The following is a 25,087-nucleotide window of genomic DNA, read 5'->3' as shown; positions in this document are numbered from 1 at the left end:
ACTTAGGTGAGTCACTGCCTTTTCTCTGCCCTTGACTCCACCCCTTCAGAAACAGGGAAGTTTGGAAGAGAGAAGTAGGTTTGGGAAGAAATGAACTGTATTTTGGATTTGTTGGGTTTGAGATGTCCCTGGCACATTCATTTTGAAATATATACGGTAGGCATTTGGTGATGCAGGATTGAAGTTCAGGGTAGAGGATTGGGCTACATATGTAAATCAGTGAGTCATTTGCATAGACATCACAAACCAATAAGAGCTAATGTGGTTAGCAGGTAGCTTGTAGGGAGAGAGAAAAGCAAGGGGTCCAGGACAGAATCTAATGGCATACACACAGTTAGGGGTCCCAAAAGAATGATACGCCAGCAAAGGAGGCTGAGGATGAGTGATCAGACAGGTAGCAGGAGAACCAGGAAAGAGGAGGAATTATCTAGGAGTGAAGGGTTGTCAACACATGTCAAATGTAGGTCAAGAAGGATGAGGACTGAGAAAAAATAATCAGACATTTAGATCATCGGTAACTTTGGAGAGAGCAATTTCAATTGTGGTAAGTTCAGAAGCCATTATAAAGGGGGGCAAAGTGAAAAAGCAGTTTTAAATACAATCCCTCTTTTGTGTTTTTCATTGTACATTGCAATTTTCATATTTGTTAATATTTGTTAAGTTCATAATAAAAAATTAAAATGAATGAGAGGAAAGGAAGTGTCAAAGCAGCAAATATAAACAACTTTTTTCTGGTAGTTGGCTGAGAAAAGGAGGAAACATAAGATGAAGGATTGAGGAGATGGATGAAGGAGAGTCAGGCATATTTGAAAGTAGTAAGGGATACCTCAGTAGATAGAGATAGAGTTTATAGACTAAAGAAAGAATGTGAATGATTGAATATGTAATTTTCTGGAAAAGTCAAGGGAAAGATGAGATTGAGGCACTCTTGCTCTTGGCAAGAAAGGCCACCTCTTCAGATACTGGGGGAAAGGAGGAGAGAATTATGTCAAGGGGTTTTGAGAAGAGCAGACAAGAAAAAGGAGCTCATTGTGAATGGTATCAGTTTTCTCAGTGAAAGTAATTATTTTGAAGGAAAACTGATAATTAAATTTTCAGTGATATCAAGGAAGGAGACATTTAAAAATTGTTTTAAAAAAGTATTTGTGAATTGTTTTCTGCCTACCAAGCACTATGCTTAAGTACTGGGGATGCAAAAGCAAAGACAGTCCTGGCTCTATAGGAGTTTCCATTATTATAAAAAGGGAGGCCACACACCTATGGGGGTGGTGGTCAGTGAGGGTCATAACACTTCCAATTGGTGAGTGGGCACGTGGAGGAGTGGAATTGGGACACAGCCATTCCAAGAGCAGTAGAAGAATTGATTTCACAAGAGGGTTTCAAAACTAGAGAGTGGGGAAATGGGGTAGGGAGTGGGGTTGTAGAGGAAGGGTCTTATGAGTGAGAGATGGGACTTGAACTCAGGACTTCCTGATGTTTGTGTCAGCTCTGTTTGACTCTGGGGTAGGCAATACCGCCTCTTGGCCCCTTAGATAATGTGGTAACAATTCAGAATTAGGAGGGTGACAAGTGTTGAAGATTTCGGACTTAAGTAGACTGATCTTTGGGAGGGACACAAGCCAAACAACAGAGAGGAAAGCTAATATGAGATGAGCAACACTGGCTCTTTGTTAATATGACAGGAAAAAATCAAGATGTTAGAGTGCTCAAACAGTCTACTATATGGACATTTTATGTAAATAAGCAAATGGTGTGATACTAGGGGAAATCCCTGGAGATTTTGTATGTAGTCAGGGTACGACCATCTCCTTGTTTATTCTATTAGCATAATTTCCCTTCTATTGGCCAGTGGCCTAGTTTAGTGCCTGAAATATATGCTATTTAGTAAAAAGTCCTTAGTAAATGCTTGTTGATTGAATACAACTTATTTAATTGAATAATAAACTGATAAGTGATGAAAACTCTTTCCAGTTTCCATTTGACTTTGAGCTCCTTGAGAGCGGGGACTTTTTTGGGGGGGGCTGCTTTTCTTTGTATATCCAGATTTTAGCACAGAGCCTAGTACATAGTGTAATAAGCTCTTAAGTACTTGTCAAGTAACTGACAATATTTTCTCAATTGTACATGAATAAGTAGTATTTTGATATGCACAAAGAAGAGAGCATTGCAGGAATAAAGAGGCCAGAATCAGCATGGCTCGTTGGGTAGGGCTATCAGGAGATGGAGATGAGGACGGAAAGAGTTATAAGTATAGGGGACAGCCAGTGAAAAAGCTTGTAGCTAGGAGATGCACTTTCTTGCTTAAGGAACCATAAAGAGACCAGTGCTTCAAAAGTATGTAGATAATGTGTAAGAAGACTGAAAAGGTAGCACAGAAGTTTGTGAGGGACTAGCACACTAATTACTTTGGGTGGAGTGGAGGGGCCATGTTTTAGCTAGAAGGCAAGCTTGTGAAGCAGATTTTATTTTTTTATAGTATTTTATTTTTCCCAATTACATGTAAAGGTAACTTTTAACATTCATTAAAAAATTTTGACTTTCAAATTTTCTTCCTCCCTTTGCCTCTCCCAAAAACAGTAAACAATTTGATATAGGTTATATATCTATATATCTATATCTATATGTATGTATGTGTGTATATATATGTGTGTGTGTATATATATACATATATAATATATAAAGGCATGTAAAAATATTTACATATTAGTCATGTTGTAAGAGAAGAAAGAGACCAAAAGGAAAAAAGAAACTACAAAAAGAAATGATAATAATATGCTTCGATTTGCATTCAGACTACATCAGTTCTTTCCCTGGATGTGGATAGTATTTTCCATCACGAGTCCTTTGGAATTGTCTTGGATCATTGTATTGCTGAGGAGAGCTAAGTTATTCATAGTTGATCATCTCACGATGTTATTGTGTACAGTGTTCTCCTTGGTTCTTCTCACTTCACTTTGCATCAGTTCATGTGAGTCTTTCCAGGTTTTTCTGAAATCTGCCTGCTCATCATTTCGTACTACACTATAGTATTCCATTATATTCATCATATGCCACAACTTGTTCAGTCATTCCCCAGTTGATGGACATTCCCTCAGTTTCTAGTTCTTTGTCACCAAAAAAGGAGCTGCTATAAATATTTTTGTACATGTAAATCCTTTCCTCTTTGTTATCATCTCTTTGGGATACAGATCTAGTAGTGGTATTTCTGGTTCAAAGGCAGTGTACAGTTTGGTTGCTCTTTGGGCATGGTTCCAAATAGCTCTCCAGAATGATTGTATCAATTCACAACTCTATCAGCAGTACATCAGTGTTCCAGTTTTCCCACATCCCTTCCAACATTTATCATTTTCCTTTTCTGTTATATTAGCAAATCTGATAGATGTGAAGTGGTACCTCATAGTTATTTTAATTTGCATTTCTCTAATCAATAGTGATTTAGAGCATTTTTAGTGAAGCAAATTTTAAAGAAAATTTCCTCAGATTATAGAAAATATTAGGTGGGAAGCCAGGTGCAATAGAATCATCTTGTGAAAAGTATTCAAATCCTTTCCTTTCTTCCAAGTTCAGCCCAAGTTCTACCCTTCAATGAATGTTTTTGAGTCTTGGTCCTCCCAGAATCCCCTGCCTCTCACCCTCCCATAGCTACCTCATAAATCTCTCATGGCTTTCTGATGTTTGGTGCATATTTATTGATTCAGACTTGAATTATGGTTACTTTTACATGTGTTTATCATCCTTCTAAATTGTAATCTTCTTAAGCAGGTTTTTCATTTTTAAAATCTTTGTATCCAACAATGCCTTGCATATAGTGGGAAGTTTGATAAGTGTTTTGTTGGGTTGAACACCAATAGATCCTTATTTTCTTTTTATTCTATTATCTTAAAAAATTGTTGCCCTTTAGGAAAGATTTGTACCTACTATATTCTTTTGGGAATATACAATTTATATCATTTAACAAATTATACTGCATCATGTTCTTGAGCATTTTTACAAGCTTTATTGATGAAAATCTATAATAATTCAGAAAGCAGTATCATGGAGGTAGCATATGGAGATTCCTGTTAAAGTGAGCTGAGGAGAACTGTAGGATGGTAAGATTTTTAAAGCTGGAAAAGATCTTAGAGATAATGTAATTTAACCTTCTCATTTTACAGATCAGGCAACAGGTCAGCAGACATGGTGGGTTGTCAGAAGTGACAAATAACTGATGAACGGTGGGAATTTTAGTGCTGCTATAGAGCTGGGATCTCATAAAAGTCAGGGAACTAAGAACTCATGGTGGATAATTGCTTCTCTTGTGTGAAGGTTAGATTTTAAAAAATTTTTGCTTAAAATTCTTTATTTATTTTAAAGTCTCTCACACTATTGTTTTTAATTTTAATTTTAGCCGTGGCAAGCTGAAAAATGTGGCTTTCTGATGTTTGGTGCGGTGCTAAGGAACCTCTAGCCCAGAGCTTCCTGGCATCTGGCCCTAGGTTAATTTTACTATGGTTCCTGCCACTACAGTTTAGAAGGTACTATGTGATTCCCTTCCCTGTACCTCACCCTACATATTTGCTGTCTCTTTCAAGTTGTGTTCAGCATTTTGAAAGCAAGACCTTACAGCTAGCAGGTGTTTAAAAAATATTTATTTGATTGAATTTGTTGACTTTTAAATTTTAGTGTAATTTGAGATTGAAGAACCAAATGGCTGAGCACAGTGTAGTCGTTGACTATCATTTCAAAAGAGAGGTGTTAATAGTGAAGTCCCACAGTTCTAGCTCTTGACAGTCAGGGCTAATATTTAGATTTTAGGAGGTTTTATACTTCTCTGCCTTTTCATTTCTCTCAAGGTCTACCTTTATGTAGTGGTGGTTTTCCCTTTGGGTTGCTGGAACTTGTATATTTCTTTTGTTAAGACTATAATTTTCTTTCTTTCCCTACCTTCCTACTCAGCTTTCTGCTCATCCTTTTTAATCTGACCCCCTCTCCCCCCAAGATCATAGATTTAGAGCTTAGGAACTTCTCTTTCTGACAACTCCTTTCATGGATGAGGAAACTGAACCCATCCCTCCACTCCCTTTGGTCACAAAAGGAAATGGAATTTTATTTCAAAGTGTTGTTTTAGGTTTTTGCCCCTTGTTTTAAATTAAAAATCAAGTGACCTTAATCTTTTAAACCCCTCTAATTTTTCATAGTTTTTCGTTTTTATAATTAAGTATTGGGCTGTAGACCCTCAGCAGCAGTTCAGTTTATGTGGAATGCCCATTTATAGTATTTTCTTGAAGTTCAGGTGAATGGATACTTGGTTAGGCTTAGGTTTAATTTTGTATCAGTTTTTGTTTCACTGAATTTGTTCTTTTAGGATGATTACTGTTCTTGCCAACTGTGTCAGCTTAGGGGCTCTTAAAAAGTCTCTGGAAGCTCTGCTGCCACTGTCAGAGGCAGAATACAAGAATATGTTTTTAGTTCATTTCTTCTACCCTCATTTGTGGTGGGACAGAAAATCATAAGATATAATCTAGAGCTGGAAGAAACTTTAGAGATTATCTAGGCAAGGGGTCATTAACCTTTTTTTTTTGTTTATTTGTTTAATGGACACCTTGAGCAGTGTGGTGAAAACATTCTCACAATAATGGTTTATTGCCTCCATTCATAGGTGAAGGAAATGCTAAATGTCAGTGGTTTAGTAAAAATAAAGATGTAATTTTTTTTTCTCATCCTCATGAACCTAGAATCCTTAAGGGACCCTTGGACCCTAGGTTAAGAACACTGATTCTAGGCCATCCCTTAGAGAAAGTAAGCAGTTAACAGACCTAAATACCTATACCATGTACATAGACAGAAGCAGCAAGCTGATGCAGAGTCAGAAATATTGCCTAGGACACTTAATGATTTTGACCCTCTGCAATTCCCTTAATCTCCAGGATTAACTCTGTGCCTCCAGGAAACTCACACTGTAAGTTGCAGACATGTGTTAGTCCACATTGATAGATGAAATTCTTCACCAAGAGCTTCCTGCACCCATGAAATTAAAGCTCCAGTTTAAAAAATTCTTATGTAAATAGCACTATGCTCTACCATGGGGCTATAGGAGGTGCCTACAGGTCTGATGTTTTAAAACATTCCGCAGTTGAGCTCCAACCTACCTTTCTGAACTTCTCATATTTTTCTCTTTTACACTGTCATTCAATCAGTAAACATTTATTTAAGTAGCTACTGTCTGTCAGGCACTGTGCTGAGTACTAGGGATCTAAAAAGAGGCAAAAGACAGTCCCTGCCTTCAGGGAACTCACGTTCCTTGCTAGCTGTTCCCTACATTAACTGTCCCTCATGCTTTGAGTATACTTCTTCCTTAACTTTTGCCTTTTGGAATCCCTAACTTTGAGGTGCAGCTCAGGTTCCACTTCCTTAGGGAAACTTCCTGAAACCTCAGTTCTCTCTCTTATCTCAAATTACTTTGAATTTACTTTGTGTACATGTTAGATCTTCCCTCTCCCCATCCTCAGCCTATCAGTTAGTTCTGATCATCAATTAAATGGACTTTGATTGACTGTACAGTCTCATTTGTGCCCCAGTTTTTACTTTGGCGAAAATCAGTGATATGTTTACTTCTGTAAGGAATAAACGTGAGGCAGTCCTATAGGAATGCTGTTTCAGTTGTAGGAGATGAGAACCTGCCTTCTTTAGAATCATTTTTGTCAGTTGTATTGGTATGACTTGACCATGACTTGCAATTATATATGCTTATCATGTTCTCTTTGGTGACTTTTGTTTTAAAAAAAAAAAAAAGCAAACATTATTGAATAAAAATGTGTCAGGAAAAGATAGTAGTCTTGACACACATCTAGTTACCATTTAGAGAATTTGATATTCTCAAGTTCACAGATAGTTAGTTACCTGTAAATAGCAGAATCCTTCCTCTTTCCCCAGATTAGGGGTGTCCATGGAACATAGAACTAGAGCAAAGTGCTTTCTCATTCTATATGTATTTTTTGGCTCAGTTGCAAAACCTTGACAATACCTTTTGCTATATCAGGATGGGTCAGAATGATAGCTTTTATCCCAGAATATGCGTTAACTTGAAGCTCGGTATAGCGTAACATGAGCAGCAGTAAGTGTCCATCCTGTTTGACTTGTCTGTTTTGTTTTCCTCAGAAGCACCTTGTGCCACACCACTCATCTGCAGCTTTGGAAGGCCAGTTGATCTTGACAAGGATGATTACCAGAAGGTGGTCTGCAATAATGAGCACTGCCCGTACAGCACCTGGATGCATCTTCAGTGTTTTTATGAGTGGGAAAGCAGTATCCTGGTCCAGTTTAACTGCATTGGCCGAGCCCGGAGTTGGAATGAAAAGCAGTGTCGCCAGAACATGTGGACCAAGAAGGGCTATGACCTGGCCTTCCGTTTCTGCTCCTGCCGCTGTGGTCAGGGTCACTTGAAGAAAGATACGGACTGGTACCAGGTGAAGCGAATGCAGGATGAAAAAAAGAAGAAGTCCATGTCAGAGAAGAGCACTGGGAGGTCGATGGCAGAGACTGGGGAGGAGGTAAAAAAGTGCAGGCCTCTTAACAAGGCCCAGAAAGGACTGAGTCATGACCTCCCTCGGCGGCATTCTATGGACAGACAAAACTCCCAGGAGAAAGGGGTTAATGCGGGGGGCTATGGAGTGCGCTCTCCCTGTGGTTCTCCTGGCCAGTCTCCTCCTACAGGGTACTCCATTCTCTCTCCAGCCCATTTCAGTGGACCCCGATCCTCGAGATACCTTGGGGAATTTTTAAAGAATGCCATTCACTTGGAACCTCACAAAAAGAATATGGCTGGAGCGAGCATGTTCCGAAATGCCCACTTTGACTATGGGGCAGCTGGCTTGCCAGCACACAGGGGTGGGCATTTTGATGCTCCAGTGCAATTTTTGAGGAGGCTTGATCTCTCAGAGCTCCTGGCTCACATCCCCAGGCACAAATTGAACACTTTCCACGTAAGGATGGAAGATGATGCCCAAGTAGGCCAAGGGGAGGATCTGCGGAAATTCATTCTTGCTGCCCTTAGTGCCAGCCACAGAAATGTTGTAAACTGTGCCCTTTGCCACCGGGCCCTCCCAGTATTTGAACAGTTTCCTCTAGTGGATGGAACCCTGTTCTTAAGCCCATCAAGACATGATGAAATTGAATATGATGTTCCCTGTCACCTTCAAGGTATAGGTGTTAGTTCGCCTTGCCTGCTTTAAAGCCTTTCTTAAAGCCCAGGAATTAGTTTTCTGTGTCTCATTTTAGCTAGATGTTGCTATGTTGTTCCTAGTCAGATACTAGATAACATTTGGATGTTTGCTATTTCAGCTTTACCTAATAATATATTTAAAATTTAATGTCATCCTTCCTAGCACAGGGATATTTTCTTAGTGAAGAAGGTCATTATGTGTTTGTGTTCTCCAATGAAGAGAGCTTTTCTTCAAGGCTACTGGTGTGTAGCAATTCCCTTTTGATCCTGCAAGATTTCAAAGAATGATTGAATGGCTTACTCTGCAGCTTGTAGGAAATAAGCTGGTGTTGCATTTTTTTTTCTGTTGATGTCCCTGGAAAGTTATATATAATAGGTTACTTTAAGCTCTTCATTTGATATCATGGTATCAAGATTGAGGAAGATGAGGGCTAGAAAGGCTTGAAGAGGTTTTAAGTCTGGTAAAGTAGTCTAAAGGATGCCTTAGGGAGTAGGGATAACAAAATTTAGGACTATTAAAAGACTATTGAGAAAATGGCTTAAGAGAAGCTCCTTTTGACTGTTTGTAATCTGCAGAGACCTTTTGTTTTTTTTAGCCCTCAAGAGAAAAATCAAAGGAATTCTCTGTATTTGAGGAACCTGCCACTTCAAATAAAACACAAAAATGGATTGCATCAAGGCCTAGACAAAAAAAAAAATTGAGAGACTGTAACCTCATGAGCACATGGGTGGGGTCAACCTCTACCCTTTCTTGCTAAACCCAGATTTTTATTCAATTAAATACTTACTGAATGTCTCTTATGTACTAGGTATTGTAATAATGGCCCATCCCCCCCCCCAAGGAGATAAGAATATATTTGGGGAGAACAGATACATATAATTTGTGGTACAATGGAAAGGGTGTTGGATTTACAGTCAGAAACTCAGTTTGAACTATTGCGTGTGACTTTGGGCTTAACTATCTGAGACTTAGCTTCTGCATTTGTTAAATGAAGGGATTGAATGAGACCACCCTCAAAGTCCTTCCTAGATCTCAATCTAAGGTAATGTGCTCCTGTTTCCAACTAATAAAGAAATAGTGATAATGCAAAGAAATGCCAAATAAGTTAGGGAAAGATTTTTCTTAAACCTATGATTTGAACTGAACCTTTGATGGGAGGTAGGATTTTTGGGTAGAAAGGTCGATAGATTGAGAAATGGGAGCAGAAGAACAGATGTGGGAAAATTCAAGCCATTTTCAGGAAACTTGGTTGAAATGGACAGTTCATGTGGAAGCAATGAGCCTGGAAAGGTAGGTTGGGGTCAGATTATGGAGGTTTTGAATGACAAGCTATGGACTTAGGATGCCCTGCAGATGTTGGGGCATCATTGAAAGGAGTGCTATAATGAAAGTGGTATTTTGGGAAAGTTTATCTAGTAGCACTGTATAGGGTGACTTGGTGGAAAGGAGAGAGAATGGAGGCAGATAAAGAGGTCAGTGCATTAATCGAGGTGCAAGTAGATTAGTATCTAGATTAGCATGTTGGAAGTATGAATAGAAAGAGAAGGATAAATGTTAGAAACATTTTGAAAGAAGAAATTTAGGACTTAATGGCAGGGGACAAAAGAGAAGGAGTCAGATTTCAACATTTCTAGCCTAGGATACAGAGAGAAGTGTAATACCACCAACAGAAGTCAAGTTGTCATCAAGAATTATTTATTAAGCACCCAGACACTGTGTCAGGCACTGTGCTAAGTGTCAGAGATACAAAGAAAGGCAGTAATTACTTTCATTGACCTCACAGTCTAATGAGGAGACAATATGTAAAAAATTACATCCAAATAAGATACATGTAGGATAAATTAGAAATGATAGAGGGAAGGCACTAAGATTAAGTAGTACCAGGAAAGGCTTCTTGTAGAAGGTGAGACTTTAGCTTATTCTTGAAAGAAACCAGCAGATGGAGAGGAGAAGGGAGAGTTCCAGATATAGGGGATAGTAACTGAAAATGCCTGGAGTTAGGAGATAGGAGTGTTTTGTACAAGAAGCAGCAAGAAGACCAGTTGTCAACTCGATCATAAGTTAGTGGAGAGAAGGAGGTATAAGAAGATTTTCAAGGTAGGAAAAGACCAGGTTATGAAGGACTTTAAAAGCTTAATAGATGGTTTTTTATTTGATCACTAGAATTTGTCAGATGGGGGAGATATGATCAGATTTGTGTTTTGGGAAGATCAATTTGACAGCTGAGTGGAGGACAGACAGACTAGAGCAAGGAGAGATTTGAAGCAGGGAGACCAACCAGTAGGTTATTGTAGTAGGCCAGGCATGAAGTAATGAGGGTGTGAACTGACCATGGTGGTGGCACAATAAAAAGTGAAGGGAATATATACAAGAGAAAGTATGGAGGTTTCAGTGATAGGACTTAAGTGATGTCCCTTAAGTGGCAACTGGTTGCACTGATGCAGGGAGAAATGGGAGAATAAAGAAAATAGGGTTAATTTTGGAAGAAAGATTTGTTTAGTTCGAGATGTTGATGAGATACCCGAACATTGATCAGTGCTGGTAGTTAGTCAAAAATAAGCAACTGAAACTCAGAAGATACTGGAAGTAAATATTTGGCAATCATCTGTATCAGGTTGGTGGCTAAAGTTATCAAGGTTCATGAGCTCACTAAGGTGGTTGTTGCGTATAAGAGGAAAATATAGAACCCTGGGGGCAAGGACACTTGGGTTCAGAGAGGCAGTTGGAAGACATAATTCACTGGCTATTGAATAGATTCAATTACATATGAAGTGCCTGCTCTTTGCAGGCATTTAACCTTTTCAAGACCTGTTTATGAAAAATGAAGGTGTTATTAGTGAACCACAAGGACTTTAAAGTAGGTTAGCTAATTATGATAACATTGTTCAAATGTCAGACTTAAGTGTAGTGCCCACAAACTTACCAGTAGCACAAGTGTTACCATTTTTTGGGAGGATGGCCTCTAACTTCCATGAGATTGTAATTCTAGGATGCTAATGTAAATCCTTTCATTTACCACCGTATTCTTATGGTATGCTTTAAGATACTTTGAAATTCTAACACAAAATAAGTATTCTTTTGTTCTAAGCTGCATTGTTTTCAAAAGCTTGAATTAATTTTGCTTTATTGAAATACTCGTCCTTTCCTCTCCCCCTTCCTTTCTACACCCCTCCCCTTCTACACCCTTCACCTCCAACTCAGCTCCCATCTGTGTCCTGACTTTGAGAAACATGTTCTTTTGTTGTCCCCAATGAGGACCTTCTTTATTTCTTCAGGAAAGGAACATACATTCCTTTTCCAACTCTTTGGACATTTTCCCTTAAGAGTTGGGATTCTTAGCTTTTTTGTGTCATAGACCCCCTTGGGCAGTCTGGTGAAGCACATGGACCCCTTCTCAGAATAATGTATTTTAAATGCAGAAAATAAAATGCATAGGAATAAAAAGGAAACCAAATTTATAGAAAAAGTTATCAAAATATGTTTTTAAAAAACAAGTTCATGAATCCCTAAGAGAGTGTGCGAAGTGCACTTGGAATACCAACTGTAGCTTCTAGAAATTTGAAACACTCTTGAGTACTTATTCTGCTCAGAGTATTCCACAACCTGGCTGCAAATTTGGAGACTTTTTCTAGGCCAGAGTTACTAAACATCTCCTAAACAATCATGGATTGATAGAGAAGTCTGTTGCCTTCTGACACAGCCCTTCCTGCTGTCTAAAGAGCTTGACATGCTGTTGACCATCAGGGACTTAGGATCAAGCTGTTATGAATAGCAATAACTTTCATTTATAAAAGTGTGAAGATTTTCAAAGCTCTTTACGTGTTCTCTCATTCAACCCTAAGAGCAGTTCTTAGAGGAAAGTGCTATCATTATTGCCATTTTATAGACCAGGAAATTGAGTGAGATTAATTGGGATGAGAAATGAGGATGAGGAAGTTGAGATGAGGCTCAGAAAGGTTAACTGATTTGCCCAGCCCCAAATGTTTGAGGCAAGACTCAGACTTAATTTTACCTACCTCCAGGTCCAGTGCTATTACAACTGTGCCTTCTAGCTGCCAGGTTTGCTTCCTGATATGACTGCCTCTCTGGAGCCCTGGGGCATGTACTTGGAATGCTCATGGTCATCCATAATCAGGAAGGGAGAGAAAAGACTTGGAGTGGTAGCCCTCTGTGGACTAGAGGAAAGAAGCGTGACTAGAGACTGCTAGCACATGCCCTTCCCTGAATCCTATAAGCCTTTCTGGTTAGGATGGGGATATGGCTCAGAATTCTGAAGTTTGCTCCCCTGGAGTGACCACCACCTCCTAGAACCTTCAGCATTTGCCTTATTAGTTAACCCTTCCTTCTGCTTAACCTATCATGATGAGTCTTCAAGTAAGCACTCCACTGTCAGAAACATTAGAGACCTCCTAGGTTCACTTCTTTATCAGAAGATTCTAGGCCCCAAACAGCAAATTTTAATCCAGTAGCTCTCCCTTTTTGGTGGTGGTGGGGGGGGCAGGGCAGTTGGGGTTAAGTGATTTGCCCAAGGTCACATAGCTAGTACATGTGTCAAGTGTCTGAGGGCAGATTTGAACTCAGGTCCTCCTGACTCCAGGGCCGGTGCTCTACTCACTGTGCCACCTAGCTGCCCCCCAGTAGTTCTTCCTAGTGATGCGAGAGTTGCTCTTGTAATGTTTATTTAAGAAGACTGGGCAATTTTACCTCAACAAAGATTCCTTTAAGATCCTGCATTCACTTATCCAAAGTAGGATGGTGTCTTCACTTAATAGGCATGAAGGGTTGTAACAGTAAGGAGGTGAGTTTAGCCGCTTTGTAGCTTTTATGAGCCTAGTACATAAAAGTAAGTTTATTGCTTCAAAGAGGAAAAAAAGGCATGTTCCCAAATTAGATATAGGGAATTTGGAACTTTGGACAGTGATTTTTTTTTTTTCACCATGAGTCGGTAATAGGTATCTCTGGGGAATTTTGTTCATTTTAGAAATTATTTATTCCACAACATAGTCTCCCTGGACCCTCCCCATTCTGTAAGATGTCCATGAAATTCTTTTTCCTTTTAACAGCTGAGATGAATGAAAAGTCTGAGAATCAGTTTAATTAGACTAGTTCATAATAAATTGATAGTCATCAATTTCTTTTGGTAACCAAAGACCAAACTATGGAGATCTTTAAATGATTAAATACCTTTGGAAAAGAAGGTACCCCTAACGTGTGAAAATCAACTTTGATTGGTGAGCAATTAATGAGGGGGGTAGACATACTAATAAGGAGGTGGGCTAAAAGTCTTCAGCTCCTCCTGAGAATGTGGCTTGATCATGAGACTGAGCTGCCTCCCACAGTTTAGAAAAAGGAATCCATCTCTACCCAGACCACTTTGGTCGGTTTTTTCCTTCATAAGCTGGGTTAACCTAGACCATGATAGCAGGACTGTGAGAGCAAGATTAATTAATAACCAAGAATTGATTCTGTTTGTAAGGTCTTCTAGTTGAGTGGGGTCTTGCCTAAGATTGCAGAATACGTATCAGGAGGATTTGGGCAATCTCATCTATTAACAATGCCCTTCAGAGACTGTCTTATCTACAGGGATCTGGTCCCTGAATGAGGAAATAGAAAGGAAACCCCTCAATCCTAATATAATAATTGGTTACAAATATGATAGAAAAATAATCACAAATATAATAGAAAAGTAATCACTGGTTAAATAATAATTAACAAAGTGAAAACTTGTAGTATACTCACTGTAGTTGATGGGAGACAGTCCAGGCTTCTTAGGTTTGAGAAAGATCCATATCTGGAATTTTTCTTTGAACAGATATTTGTGTATGTGTGTATATTCATATATATGTATGTGTATACCTATCTATGAATATGTAGAGTTATTTGATTTTGAGGCACATTTAGAAGATTGAACTGCAAGAAATCAGGAGCAGAAATGTTCTTAGTTTATTACTTTATTGGTCAGACTTATTGGGATCAAATAATATCAGATCTCAAAGGCACCTTGAAGATTTCTGGTCTCACTCCTTCATTTTACAAATTGAGAAACAGAAACCAAGAAGGTAAAATAACTTGCCCAAAATCACACAACTAGTTTATCTAGAGCTAGGATTTAGATTTAGGTCCTCTGACTCCAAATCTCATATTTTTTCCACTGAATTAAACTAAACTTTCAAAAACACTTTAGCAAATCAAAGTATCTTTTTGTACATAGAGACTGAAAGCAGAATTTGTCCTAGTATTGTTGCCTTCTTTTTTGGGGGAGGGAGGGTGTTGTCTTCTTAAGAAAGAAATTTCTACATGTGCTCCTTAGAATAAAAAATTTAACTTAGCCTTTCATTCATTCATTCAATTTATTTATTTGTTTGTTTATTCATTTATTTAAAGAAAGTTAAATCAGCTTTGGAAGAGTTTCTCCACTAGTGATTAATTGGAGAATAGTAGGAAATTAATTGGAGAATAGTAGCAAATTACCAAAATTGTGCCGTAGTGCCTAAAATTAATGTCACATAAGCATCTTCATGGATCTTTCCCCTTCATTTCACAATGACTCAGATGTCTTCCCCTTAACTCTTGTCTCTGAAGAAGTGGACAAGGCAAACCCTCCATGAGTCCTTGATCATATCCCCTCTTTTTCTAGCAGATTGTTCCCACTATCATGCCTACTCTTTCTGTTATCTTCAGTCTTTTATCTCCTGGCTTCTTTCCTGCTGCCTACAAAAATGTCCATGGTGCCTCCACATCCTTAAAAAAACCTTCTCTTGATCTGGCCGTTCTTGCTGCCATTCCATCTCTCTTTCTCTTCTCAACTAAACTCCTTGAGAAAGCCTTCTTTTCTAAATCTCTTCTGAATTCTCTGCAGTTTGGCTTTCAACCTAGCCCTCCAATTGAAATTCCTTTCTCCAGTTGCCAAATCTAATGACTTTTTCTCAGTTCTCATCATTCTTGACTTCTGTGTGGCGTGTGACGTTGTTGGTCACCCTCTCTTCCTGGATACTCTCTTATCTAGGTTTTCCTCCTACCTGTCTGACTCTCTTTTGCAGTGGCCCACCCACTAACAATATCCCCCAAGTCTCTGTGCTGGGCCCTTTTCTTTTTTTGCTCTAGACTGCCGGGAATATCATCAGCTCTCTCGGGTTCAATTATCATCTTTATACAGTGATTCCTAGATCCATATTATCTAGTCCTACTTTATCCTGAGCTATAGACCTCTGTGACCAGCTGCCTTTCGGACATCACAAACTGGATGTCCTTTAGCCAATAAATGTAGACATCAGCATGTCCAAAACGGAAGTCATTGTCTTTCCCTCAAAACACTTCCCTCTTCTGATTTTCCCTATTTACTATGGAGGGAACTACTTACTATTCTCTGAGTCACCCAGGTTTGAAACCATAGTTTCCCAGACTCTTATCTCACTTGTCCCACATATTCTGTCTAAAGCTAGAGCTTACTTAACTCTTCTATACATCTACTTTTTTCCACTCCTACAGTCACCATCCTAGTTTAGTCCCTTATCATTACTGAAATAGCCTTCTAATTGAACTTCCTCCCTAAACTCTCTCTCTGCTCCAATTTCTTCCTCCACTCACCTGCCAAAGTGATTTTCCTAAAGCCAAGGCATGTACATGTCACCCACCCTCTCCACCCACCCCTGCCCCCAGATTAGTCAATGTCAGTGGCTCTCCATTACTTCTAGGATCAAAAATAAGGTCCTTTTTAAAGGACTTGATATTTAAAGCCTTCACGGTCTGGCCCATTTCTACCTTTACGATCTTGCACTTTATTCTCCTCCATTTATTCTGTGCTCTTGATACACCGGCCTACTTGTTCTTCATTTGACACTCCATCTCTCATCTCAATTCTTTTAAACATGGCTGTTCCATAATCCTGAAATGCTGTCCCTCATCATCTCTACTGCAGGGTTTTCCTACCTTCAAGTCTCGCCTGAAACCCCACTTTCTACAAGAAGCTTTTTTTGATGTGTCTGCCAGGCTCTGTCTTTCCTCTGAGATTTCTTTGATGAGCTCTGTGTCTCTTGTGTATCTAATTATTTATGTCTCACCTGTTAGAATATATGTTCTTAATAAATGCTTTTTGTTTGATTGGTTTTTCTCGGATTATTTAACGTAGGCACATGGGATGTTGGCATTTTGCCATTCGCTACACTGCCTGCTATGCTAAGTAATTCAGGATCAAGCCAAATGGGTCTTGGACCCTGGCTCTCTAATACCAATTACTAGGAAGATATTTATCCTATCACTGTTTTACCTGTGATGCAGATGACAGTGTAATAGCAGAGATCTAGATTATTTTATCATATGAGAAAGCCAGTCCCTTGAAAGTAAGACCTTAATAAGAACTTTTTTTTCTTACTCCTATATGTATTAGGTCATACATATATCTTTCTCTTATTGATATGGGTCTTGACAGTGCATACAGACTACATGTATTGATTGAAATGTAGGAAGTCTCATTAAAATCAAGATTATTCATTACCATGCAGATGTGCTCATTTATGTAGAGTGCTATATTCATCAAAAGGGTCTAATTGAATAGTTAAAATTTAGGATTGAAGAGGGAGAAAGCATGCAGAAGAAAAACTGAATTAAGGTTTACAATGAAAAAACATGGGCCTCAGTTTTCCTCACCTGTAAAATGTGAGAGGATGGTTCCAGAGGGTTTCTAAGGTCTCTTCTAGCTCTAAATCTATGAACCTTATTCCCAGCACCCAGAACAGTGCTTGAAATATAGTAGACACTTAATAAATGCTTGTCGATTGATTCCATGAATCCTTAAAAATTATATCAGGAAAGAAGAAAATGTATAGAAGGGAATGCCCAATAAGGAGTTTTGTTGATTGCACCACAACTTCTGGGCCCTAGGCTAGCATTTAGACCAAGAGTACAAAAGCAAATGTTGGCCTTTTTTACAGCAGTACATCTCAGTGTAGGGCAACACCTAGATCATTGATGACTGGGGAAGTCTTAGACCACTACCCTTTGTAAATGATATTTACCTTACAGGATTGTTGGTAAGGATAAAATGAGATAATCATGAAAAGTACTTTGCAAACTCCAAAGCACTACATGAAAACTCTGCAAAGTAGGTACTATTGGTATTATTATCCTCATTTGACAGATGAGGAGACTGAGGTTCAGGGAGGTCAAGGGACTTTTTTATGGTCATATAAGTGTTAGTTTTAGAGAGAATTTGAACACAGGTTTTCCTGACTCTTAAGTCCAGCACTTTGTCCACTGTGCCACTCTATTTCAGTTTAGTTGCTTAGACCAGTGAATCCAAGGTTTTGGGTTTTTTATATGGTCAAGTTAATTTTCTGCAGAGAAGGTGAGTAACCCTAAACTGAAGTTCTTATCCTAGAAATGCCTGTTCTTAGCTTAGCCTAAACCCATCATCACTATTGAGAAAAACCAACCTAACTTTGTGTACCTGCTCAAAGCATGTGGCTTGCTGATGTGGTTGTCGGCTCACTGTCCAGTAACAAGAAGACATTCTTGGAGCGCATGATGCGTATAATATATTTTGATTTTATCTTTACCTGAATCCATGAAGTCTAATGTTTAGGAATCTGCTCCATAGCTGGTTGGTGAACAAAGGAGAGCAATGCTTTGCATTTTGTAAGAGAAAAAAAAATCTTTAGGATATAAATGCCTTCAGAATTGTTTATTTTTTATTTACAGGGAGGCTTATGCATCTGTATGCTGTGTGTGTAGACTGCTTAGAGGGGGTTCATAAAATAATCTGCATCAAGTGTAAGTCTCGATGGGATGGAAGCTGGCACCAGCTGGGCACCATGTACACCTATGACATTCTGGCAGCCTCTCCATGTTGTCAGGTTGGTATCCCTCTTGAACAGAGCAACAAGTTGCATCAGTTTTCTGTTTCCTCTGTCAGCTGTACATGCCTCTGTAGCATTACTGTATCCATTTGAATCTTTTTAGTTTCTGCTATTCAAGGAATTAGCTTCAGTAGTTTGCAAGATGGTGCTTTCACATTTTCCAAGAGACAAGGAAGTTTATACTAATCATTCCAGTGTGTTTCTGATGCCTATGGGAAATCCTTCAATTCGCTAGCCTACAGAGAAGAGGGAAAGATTTCTATGGCAGAATAAATTTAAATAATTCATAACAATTTTTGATTGGATTGCTTAGAAATATCTCTGCTAATTTCTAATGCTTTTTGAAAAAAAATAAGCAATTGCTATTTAATTAGCAGTCTTCAAGTAGTTACCACTTAATGGAAACAAAGAAGTTTTATTTTCGTATAAAATACAAGATATAACTTTTCTTTAAAGTAACTTTGCATAACCTTTTACTAATTACCAAATCTCATTCCTCTAAGAAATCAAATGATTTTGAAAAGAAAATGCCTTTACTGTTAATTGTTCATCAAAATATAGACTCATACATCTGTGGGAGTTCCAGCTTGGCAAGATCTTCAGCTTAAATCTAAAGTTCAGAGGTTTGTGAGAAGCATGAGAGATAAACTCTTTTCTCAGATGAACTTTAACCCTAAAATAAATAGTTTAAGAGGTCTGAGGTAGTGATTCTACTGAGTTTTCTCTAGGAAGCCACAGTAACCTTAGAATCAGGGGTCTGTAAGAAATCTGGAAAGGTCATAGAGAGCCTAATTCCTCTGTTACCAGGCATAACTAACTAATTAATTAATCTTAAACTATTCCTAGTAGATGAGCATATTATTAAAAAACTCAAAGGAATTAGATGTTGCAGCTTCTCTATAATCATAGACACTCGGATTGTACTTAGTATTATTAATTTAATAATCTAGTGCTGGAATGCACTCTCACTTCTCTTCCCCTTTTTAGAACTCCTTGTTTCCTGAAAAACTCTGCTCAAGTGACACATTCTCCATGAGACCTTTTCTGTTTCCCTCACCTGTTAATTCCTATCCTGTTTAAACTCTTTGTCTATTTCATAAAAACTTATGTATATGTTGACTCCCCTAAGAAGATGCAAACCCCCTGAGGCCTGGAATTGTTTCATTTTTGTCTTTATATCCTCAGGATCTAACAGTCTGCCTGGCTTTTTGACTTAAAGGTTATTCAAGAAATATCTTGGTGTAGTATTAGTTCTTGTAGTATATTTTTATAGTACTTTCCTCACAACAACTCTCTATTAGTTGAGAAAGGAAGGAATCACTAGCTCTTTTTAGAGGTGAAACTAAAGTTTAAGGAAATTAAAGGGTACATTGAGCCAATGTGGTAAATGGGAAGAACAATAAATATGGAGTTAGAGAACCAAGTTTCAAATCCCATTGTAGCCATCTGCTTGGAATAGTTTAAGGCTAATTATGAATTGAGAGAGATAAAGGAAATGAAGATTTGTTTGTATCCTTTAAAGAAATAAAAAAAAAATTTTATCCTTCTCATGGAATTTTGGAGTTGGGAGGAATCTTAGATTCCATTTAGTCCAACCCCTTCATTTTATACATGAGGAAACTGAAATCTGTTGAGGGAAACTTATTTGCTCAGTTACATAAACTGGTCATAGAAGCCGTATCACTGGTTTATGGCCAAGCAAGGATTAGAACTCAGCTCTCAGAAGAGCTCATTCTACGACCCCAGGCTACTAAACCTACTGAAAGGTAATGGGATTTTTAGGCTAAAAACCTAAGTCCACAGATGACAGCTTCAGGTTGCCCCTGCTGGTCATAGCTTAATAGCTTTTATAATTAGAATTTAAACTCAGATTTTCCTTTTCTTTTTCCCCAATGAGGAGGAAAAATAGCTAATTACCAAACTGTTACACTTATTAATTAGCTCTTTTACGTGAAAACTCTACTAACCTCGTACATTATTAACTTGTGAAGCGAAGGGTAGTCATCCTATAAGTGAAGCATTTTTTAAAAACAGCCATAACATTTTGGGAGAGAATGAAAAACAAGAAGAGGGACAAATAGAAACATTTTCTTAGAACCTTTCTTTCAATAATATCCAGAGGTGTGGGTATGTTTGCAGGAAGTTTAGTCTTAAAGATGGTTACATTAGTGCTATGGCAGGCTATCTATTTTGTTTGCTTTTGCCAATGAACATTTTTACTATGAGTCCACCTCATTGAAGGTCTTCATTATTGAGATACTTACATGAAGGTTACTTGTAGGTCCTAGATTATTCAGATAAGTTGCTTCAATCTTTCTTTCATTTAAGAGCTTTATAGTCATAGGATCATAGATTTTTACTTAGAGATTTCAAAAGTCATTATTTTACAAAAGAGGAAACAAGCACAGAAAGATTGAATGATTTACCCAAAGTCACACAGTTTGTGTAAGTGTCTTAGGTGGTATTTGAACCTAGGTCTTCTTGACTCCCAAATATAGCACCTTGTCCAACGTTTGACTCTGCCATTCCCACAATTCCATTCTGTGTTTTTGAAAACAAGCAGCATTGTATGCCACCAGAAAAGAAACTGGGAGAACTTAATTTTCCCTTTAGTCATTAAAAATATAAAAAAAAAAATACAAATATGAAACTCTCTAGAATTGAATGACTCATTTCTCATATCCTGTGTGGTTTTTTGGGGGTGAGGAATGGGTAATGTATATATCCTCCATTCCAGAGGAAGTAAGCTTAGCTTAGCTGTTTGCTCATGTAGTTTTGTGGGTCACACTTACCTAGCACTTGCAATTTATTTTAATTTTTATTTTTTTATGGAACGGAAGAACACAGAAAGCTTCTATTTACACGTCTTTCTCTTTGCCTTTACAGGCCCGACTGAACTGTAAGCACTGTGGAAAGCCAGTCATAGATGTACGGATTGGAATGCAGTATTTCTCAGAATACAGTAATGTCCAGCAGTGCCCACATTGTGGGAACCTAGACTACCACTTCGTGAAGCCATTTTCTTCTTTTAAAGTTCTGGAGGCTTATTGACGAAAGCTTTGCTTTAGTAATAGCTATTTTATGGGTATTACTACTTTATTACATATCTTTTATAGGAAACACTCTGTTGACATTGGTTTCTTTTCTAATTTGAAGAAGAATTTCTTTGTATGTGGATGTTACTAAAACTGGGGACCGACCCTGGACCCTCCCTTGACACCTAAGTGTTCAGTTAGTGGTCAGGGCCTGAGCCCTAGTGAGTAACCTTGTGAGTTTGGGGGAGGGGGATCACCATCACTGATTGTCTTTGATAGAGCTTTAAGGTAAAAGATGGCAGGGAGGGTGGGGAGAGTTTAGGGAAGGGATGGTGTGGGTACTGATCACATGGTAGAGTCCAGCAGTTTGAGGAGGTGGGAAGAAGCCCTTACTAAAATGATGTTCCAGCTGATCTATTTTCAGATTTTCCCAGGGGTTTGGGGAAACTATGTGACATGTGAATGTAAATCTATGCCAGGAGGCAAAACAGTGTTTGAGTCTACATCTTGGCATAGTGCTTTGCAGTAAACATTGACATGGAATTTACCTTCACTGACAGATCATTTGGAAGTGGCCCTGGTGCACTGTTTCCATCAGTATTGTAGTTTAGCAGTCAGGTCAAGTGACTCCTACCAGAATTAAGTTCCAAGTTATGAAACATCTGTTTGAAGCTGTTTGTGGAGCAAATATTTTTAGGCAAGCTTTTCTCATGACCTGCAGAGCATATTAAATGGCTTGTCTTGATGCACCCTGGTTCAGGAAGGCAGGACTGCAGAGCTGTATGGTTAAAATTCTCGGCTTTTAAGTTGGGAAATTTACCAGTAGTGTTATCTTGACAAATATAGGTTTGTACCAGCTGCAGGCTAGTGGTGGCATCTGGTGTTTTGCAGGTGAACTTCACAGCCATGATCCTTAAAAGTGCTGGTGAGCTTCATAAGGAGTCAGTGCCATACTTTCTGAAAGTCACTTACGGCCATGTCTTGCCTAGTTAATGCTGAGCCTTCTAAAATGATGTATTTGACCAGATTCAGGGTGGGAGAGGGTATATTTAAAGGATGTTAAAGAAAAAAGGGCTAATATTTCTATTTGGGGTTTATCCTTTCACGTGGGGAAGTTATTGCTATTAACAAGAGGTATACACTAAAATGTTATTCTTCTAAGGATTTTTGCAATACCTCTTTGGCTTTACTAGAGAAATATTAAGCATTTAGAAAGTTGGCTTTTTGTCTTTCTAAGATGCAGATTTCCATTGAAGATTCCTAATTCATTATAAAAGCCTTGTTAGTGACTTTAGAAGGAACCACAGCCCCTTCCCTCCCTTTCAAAAACTGTAGATTTTGATGTAGAATGTGCTTTTTCAAAACAAAAAAAATTCGCTAATTTCAAGTATGACCTTAGTGATTTGGTCATTTCAGGTGTGTTGAGGTAAATATTCCCAAAGAACATACACTTGTCACACACTTGATTGGAAACTACAGTCAGGGCTTATTTGAACATTTTGTATTGCTTAATTCATACCAGTTTTATATTCCCAGAGGAACCAAGTGTGGGTTTTCATTTAACATTTTTGAGGCTTTACTGCCGGTGAGTTGCAGATGTACCACAATGTTTGATACTAAGTGGAAAGGCAGCAGCATCGGAGGATCAAAGGCATTATTCAATGCTCTTTATCTATCAGCTCCGTTTGATTCCAAATGTGTTTTGCTTAGCCAGTTTGGTGGTCTGAAAAATGTTTCACTATGGGGAAAATACTTGAAATGCTTGTGAGAGGCCAAAGACTGTACTTAGTCTGCCAATATTTGATTGAACCAAAAGACATTTATGGAGAGCAGACTGTGAATATTTGTCTTTAAGAGACAAAGAGTTATAATTGTGAACAGTTTTAATGTTGAGTGCATCAGGTGCAGAAACCTAATATTTTCAAAGAACTTCTCTGTCTTAAGAGTACCATTTGGACATTGTTTCAGAGACTAAAGAGTAAAGTTTCTGCACTTCTTTTCCCAACAAAGAGTTTACAGTGAAACCTGCTTATAATATTCCTGTGGGACATATTAAGTAAATTCTCCCTAAAACCATGTTTTTTCCTTTATGTTTTCTTTTTTCCAGACCTTTGAAAAACAATATGGCAAGTTTTTACTATAATTGGATAAAATCTCTTTTATTTTAAAAATGAAATCCATTCAAGTCAACAAATTTATTAAACATTTATATGCAAGGCACTGTGAAGAAATCAGGGTGCTATGGATTGTCTATTTGTAGGCAAATTTATGTATTTATTATCTTTTTGGCAAAAAGATAATACGTTCTACTGTTCTAGAATCTTAAAGATACTATTGGCCTTCAAGTTGTCTCTTGTTGCCTAAAAGGAAATTCTGCTGTTTTGGAGTATAAAATAAAACTGGGATACAGCAGCATGTTGGTAAATATCTTGCCAACCAACTGAACTAATTTTCCTTAACTTTCTCATGAGTAAGTTGCCTGACTTATTTTTCATTGACTAGAATGTTGATAAGAATAAGAAATATGTCCACTAAAGATGACCCTTTTAGGGGGTGAGTGAGAGGGTTATGGAGGCAGGGTATGGGGAGGAAAGAAAAAGCACTAAGGGACATGAATTATCTGAAAATACGGTTTGTATTTCTTGGGAAGGTAGAGAAGGATGACATTCTATAGTGAAACATCTTTTAAGTGCAACTATTACTTTCAAGATGACTTTGCTTCTTTTCTTTAACATTTGGCCTTTGTTATTTGTTTTTTATAGTTGCATCATGAGCACATAAAAATCTGTATACGTTAGTAAATCACAGTACAGTGAAAAAATGGTTTTGATGTCAGATCTTTTTTTTCTTTTCAGCCCAACCTTTGCCACTCTACTTGCAGTCCTTACCTTGAGGTAGAAGTTATGTCATGTAGCCAAGTGGAATACCAATGTTATTTTTTTTAAATACTTTCTGCCCCTCACCCCACCCCTCCAAATCCCCCAAACATACACAGGACAACCGTCAAACATAACCAAAAAACTTCTTTAATTTCCAGCACTTACTAACAGCTCTATTTAAGAGGGGGGATGTTTTTATGTGGTGGTCTAGTCTATTTGGATGTATTAATTTTGGGATAACTAGAACTAACAGATATACTGATGTGGACTTGACAGACCACCTAAATAACTGACCTGCAGAAATCAATCCTTCATTTAGTCCAAGAGCCTCATTTCAATTATTATCTGGATTCTGCTGTGCTTAGATCAGTGACTCACAGTTTACATATCTCTTTTATCTAATCAACTGGCTCCTTCAGTCATTTTGATTGGAAGTGGAAGGGTGAAGAGGGAGGGTGGGGTACTGGGAGGGGGAGGGGAGTGCTACTACTGTTCAGTGTGTGGATACCTGCAGCAGGATGTTGCCTAACCCAGTTGATTTCCATTTACTGCTGACTGTTATTCTTGCCAGGCAATGGAGAGAAGATATAGTGGATGGGCACCATTAAAACCAGCTCAGAAATGTGTTCTTGTCAGTAAAGGTTTCTTGTCAAGATGTCTTGGATTGCACTTTCACAAAGGAAAGACAATGTATATAGCAAATGAATGTTGATGAAACTGAAATGTTTGGTTATGGTACTGTTGTGTGTGGTGTAAGAGGATTTCTGTTTGTGATCCGTCTGTATTAAAAAGTAATAAAGTTGCAAAAACCTCACATTGTTGCTTCTGTGAATGTGCTGTCTTTTTTTCTTTGGCATGAGAATTTTGAGCAATGGAGGTTATCTGATCAGAAAAGTGTGAAGAAAAGAGTTTCTGGGTTTTTTGTCAGTTTTTTGGTCCCTGTCCATGTAACAACCATCCTGTAATGAAAGAACTTGATTGTGTGTGGTTTCACTGTAAGCAGAGAAAGGAGAACTTAGCTGTAATTAAGCTTCTTGTAGTCCTTTTGTTGTATTATCCTCAAGAAGCAAATTGCCTCAGATGTCTTGGCCACCTAAGCAAACCCAACGAAACACATA

At 38.2% G+C, this 25,087-nt stretch overlaps 1 protein-coding gene across 1 annotated transcript in view; it reads left to right on the top strand.

Moving 5' to 3' along the window:
* HECA (hdc homolog, cell cycle regulator) overlaps positions 1-24,783 on the top strand; it is a 54,032-nt gene extending 29,249 nt beyond the window's left edge. The window contains exons 2-4 of the mRNA XM_036768505.1: positions 7,138-8,178; positions 17,898-18,052; positions 20,942-24,783. Coding sequence (XP_036624400.1) covers positions 7,138-8,178; positions 17,898-18,052; positions 20,942-21,106 — 1,361 coding nt within the window. The 3' untranslated portion in view covers positions 21,107-24,783. The remainder of the gene's footprint in view (positions 1-7,137; positions 8,179-17,897; positions 18,053-20,941) is intronic.
* The last annotated feature ends 304 nt before the right edge of the window (positions 24,784-25,087 follow it).

The sequence above is a fragment of the Trichosurus vulpecula genome, chromosome 7 (genome assembly GCF_011100635.1).
Source record: "Trichosurus vulpecula isolate mTriVul1 chromosome 7, mTriVul1.pri, whole genome shotgun sequence".
Lineage (NCBI taxonomy): Eukaryota > Metazoa > Chordata > Mammalia > Diprotodontia > Phalangeridae > Trichosurus > Trichosurus vulpecula.
The sequence above is the reverse complement of the archived record's forward strand: the minus strand, read 5'-3'. Positions and strand labels throughout refer to the sequence as shown.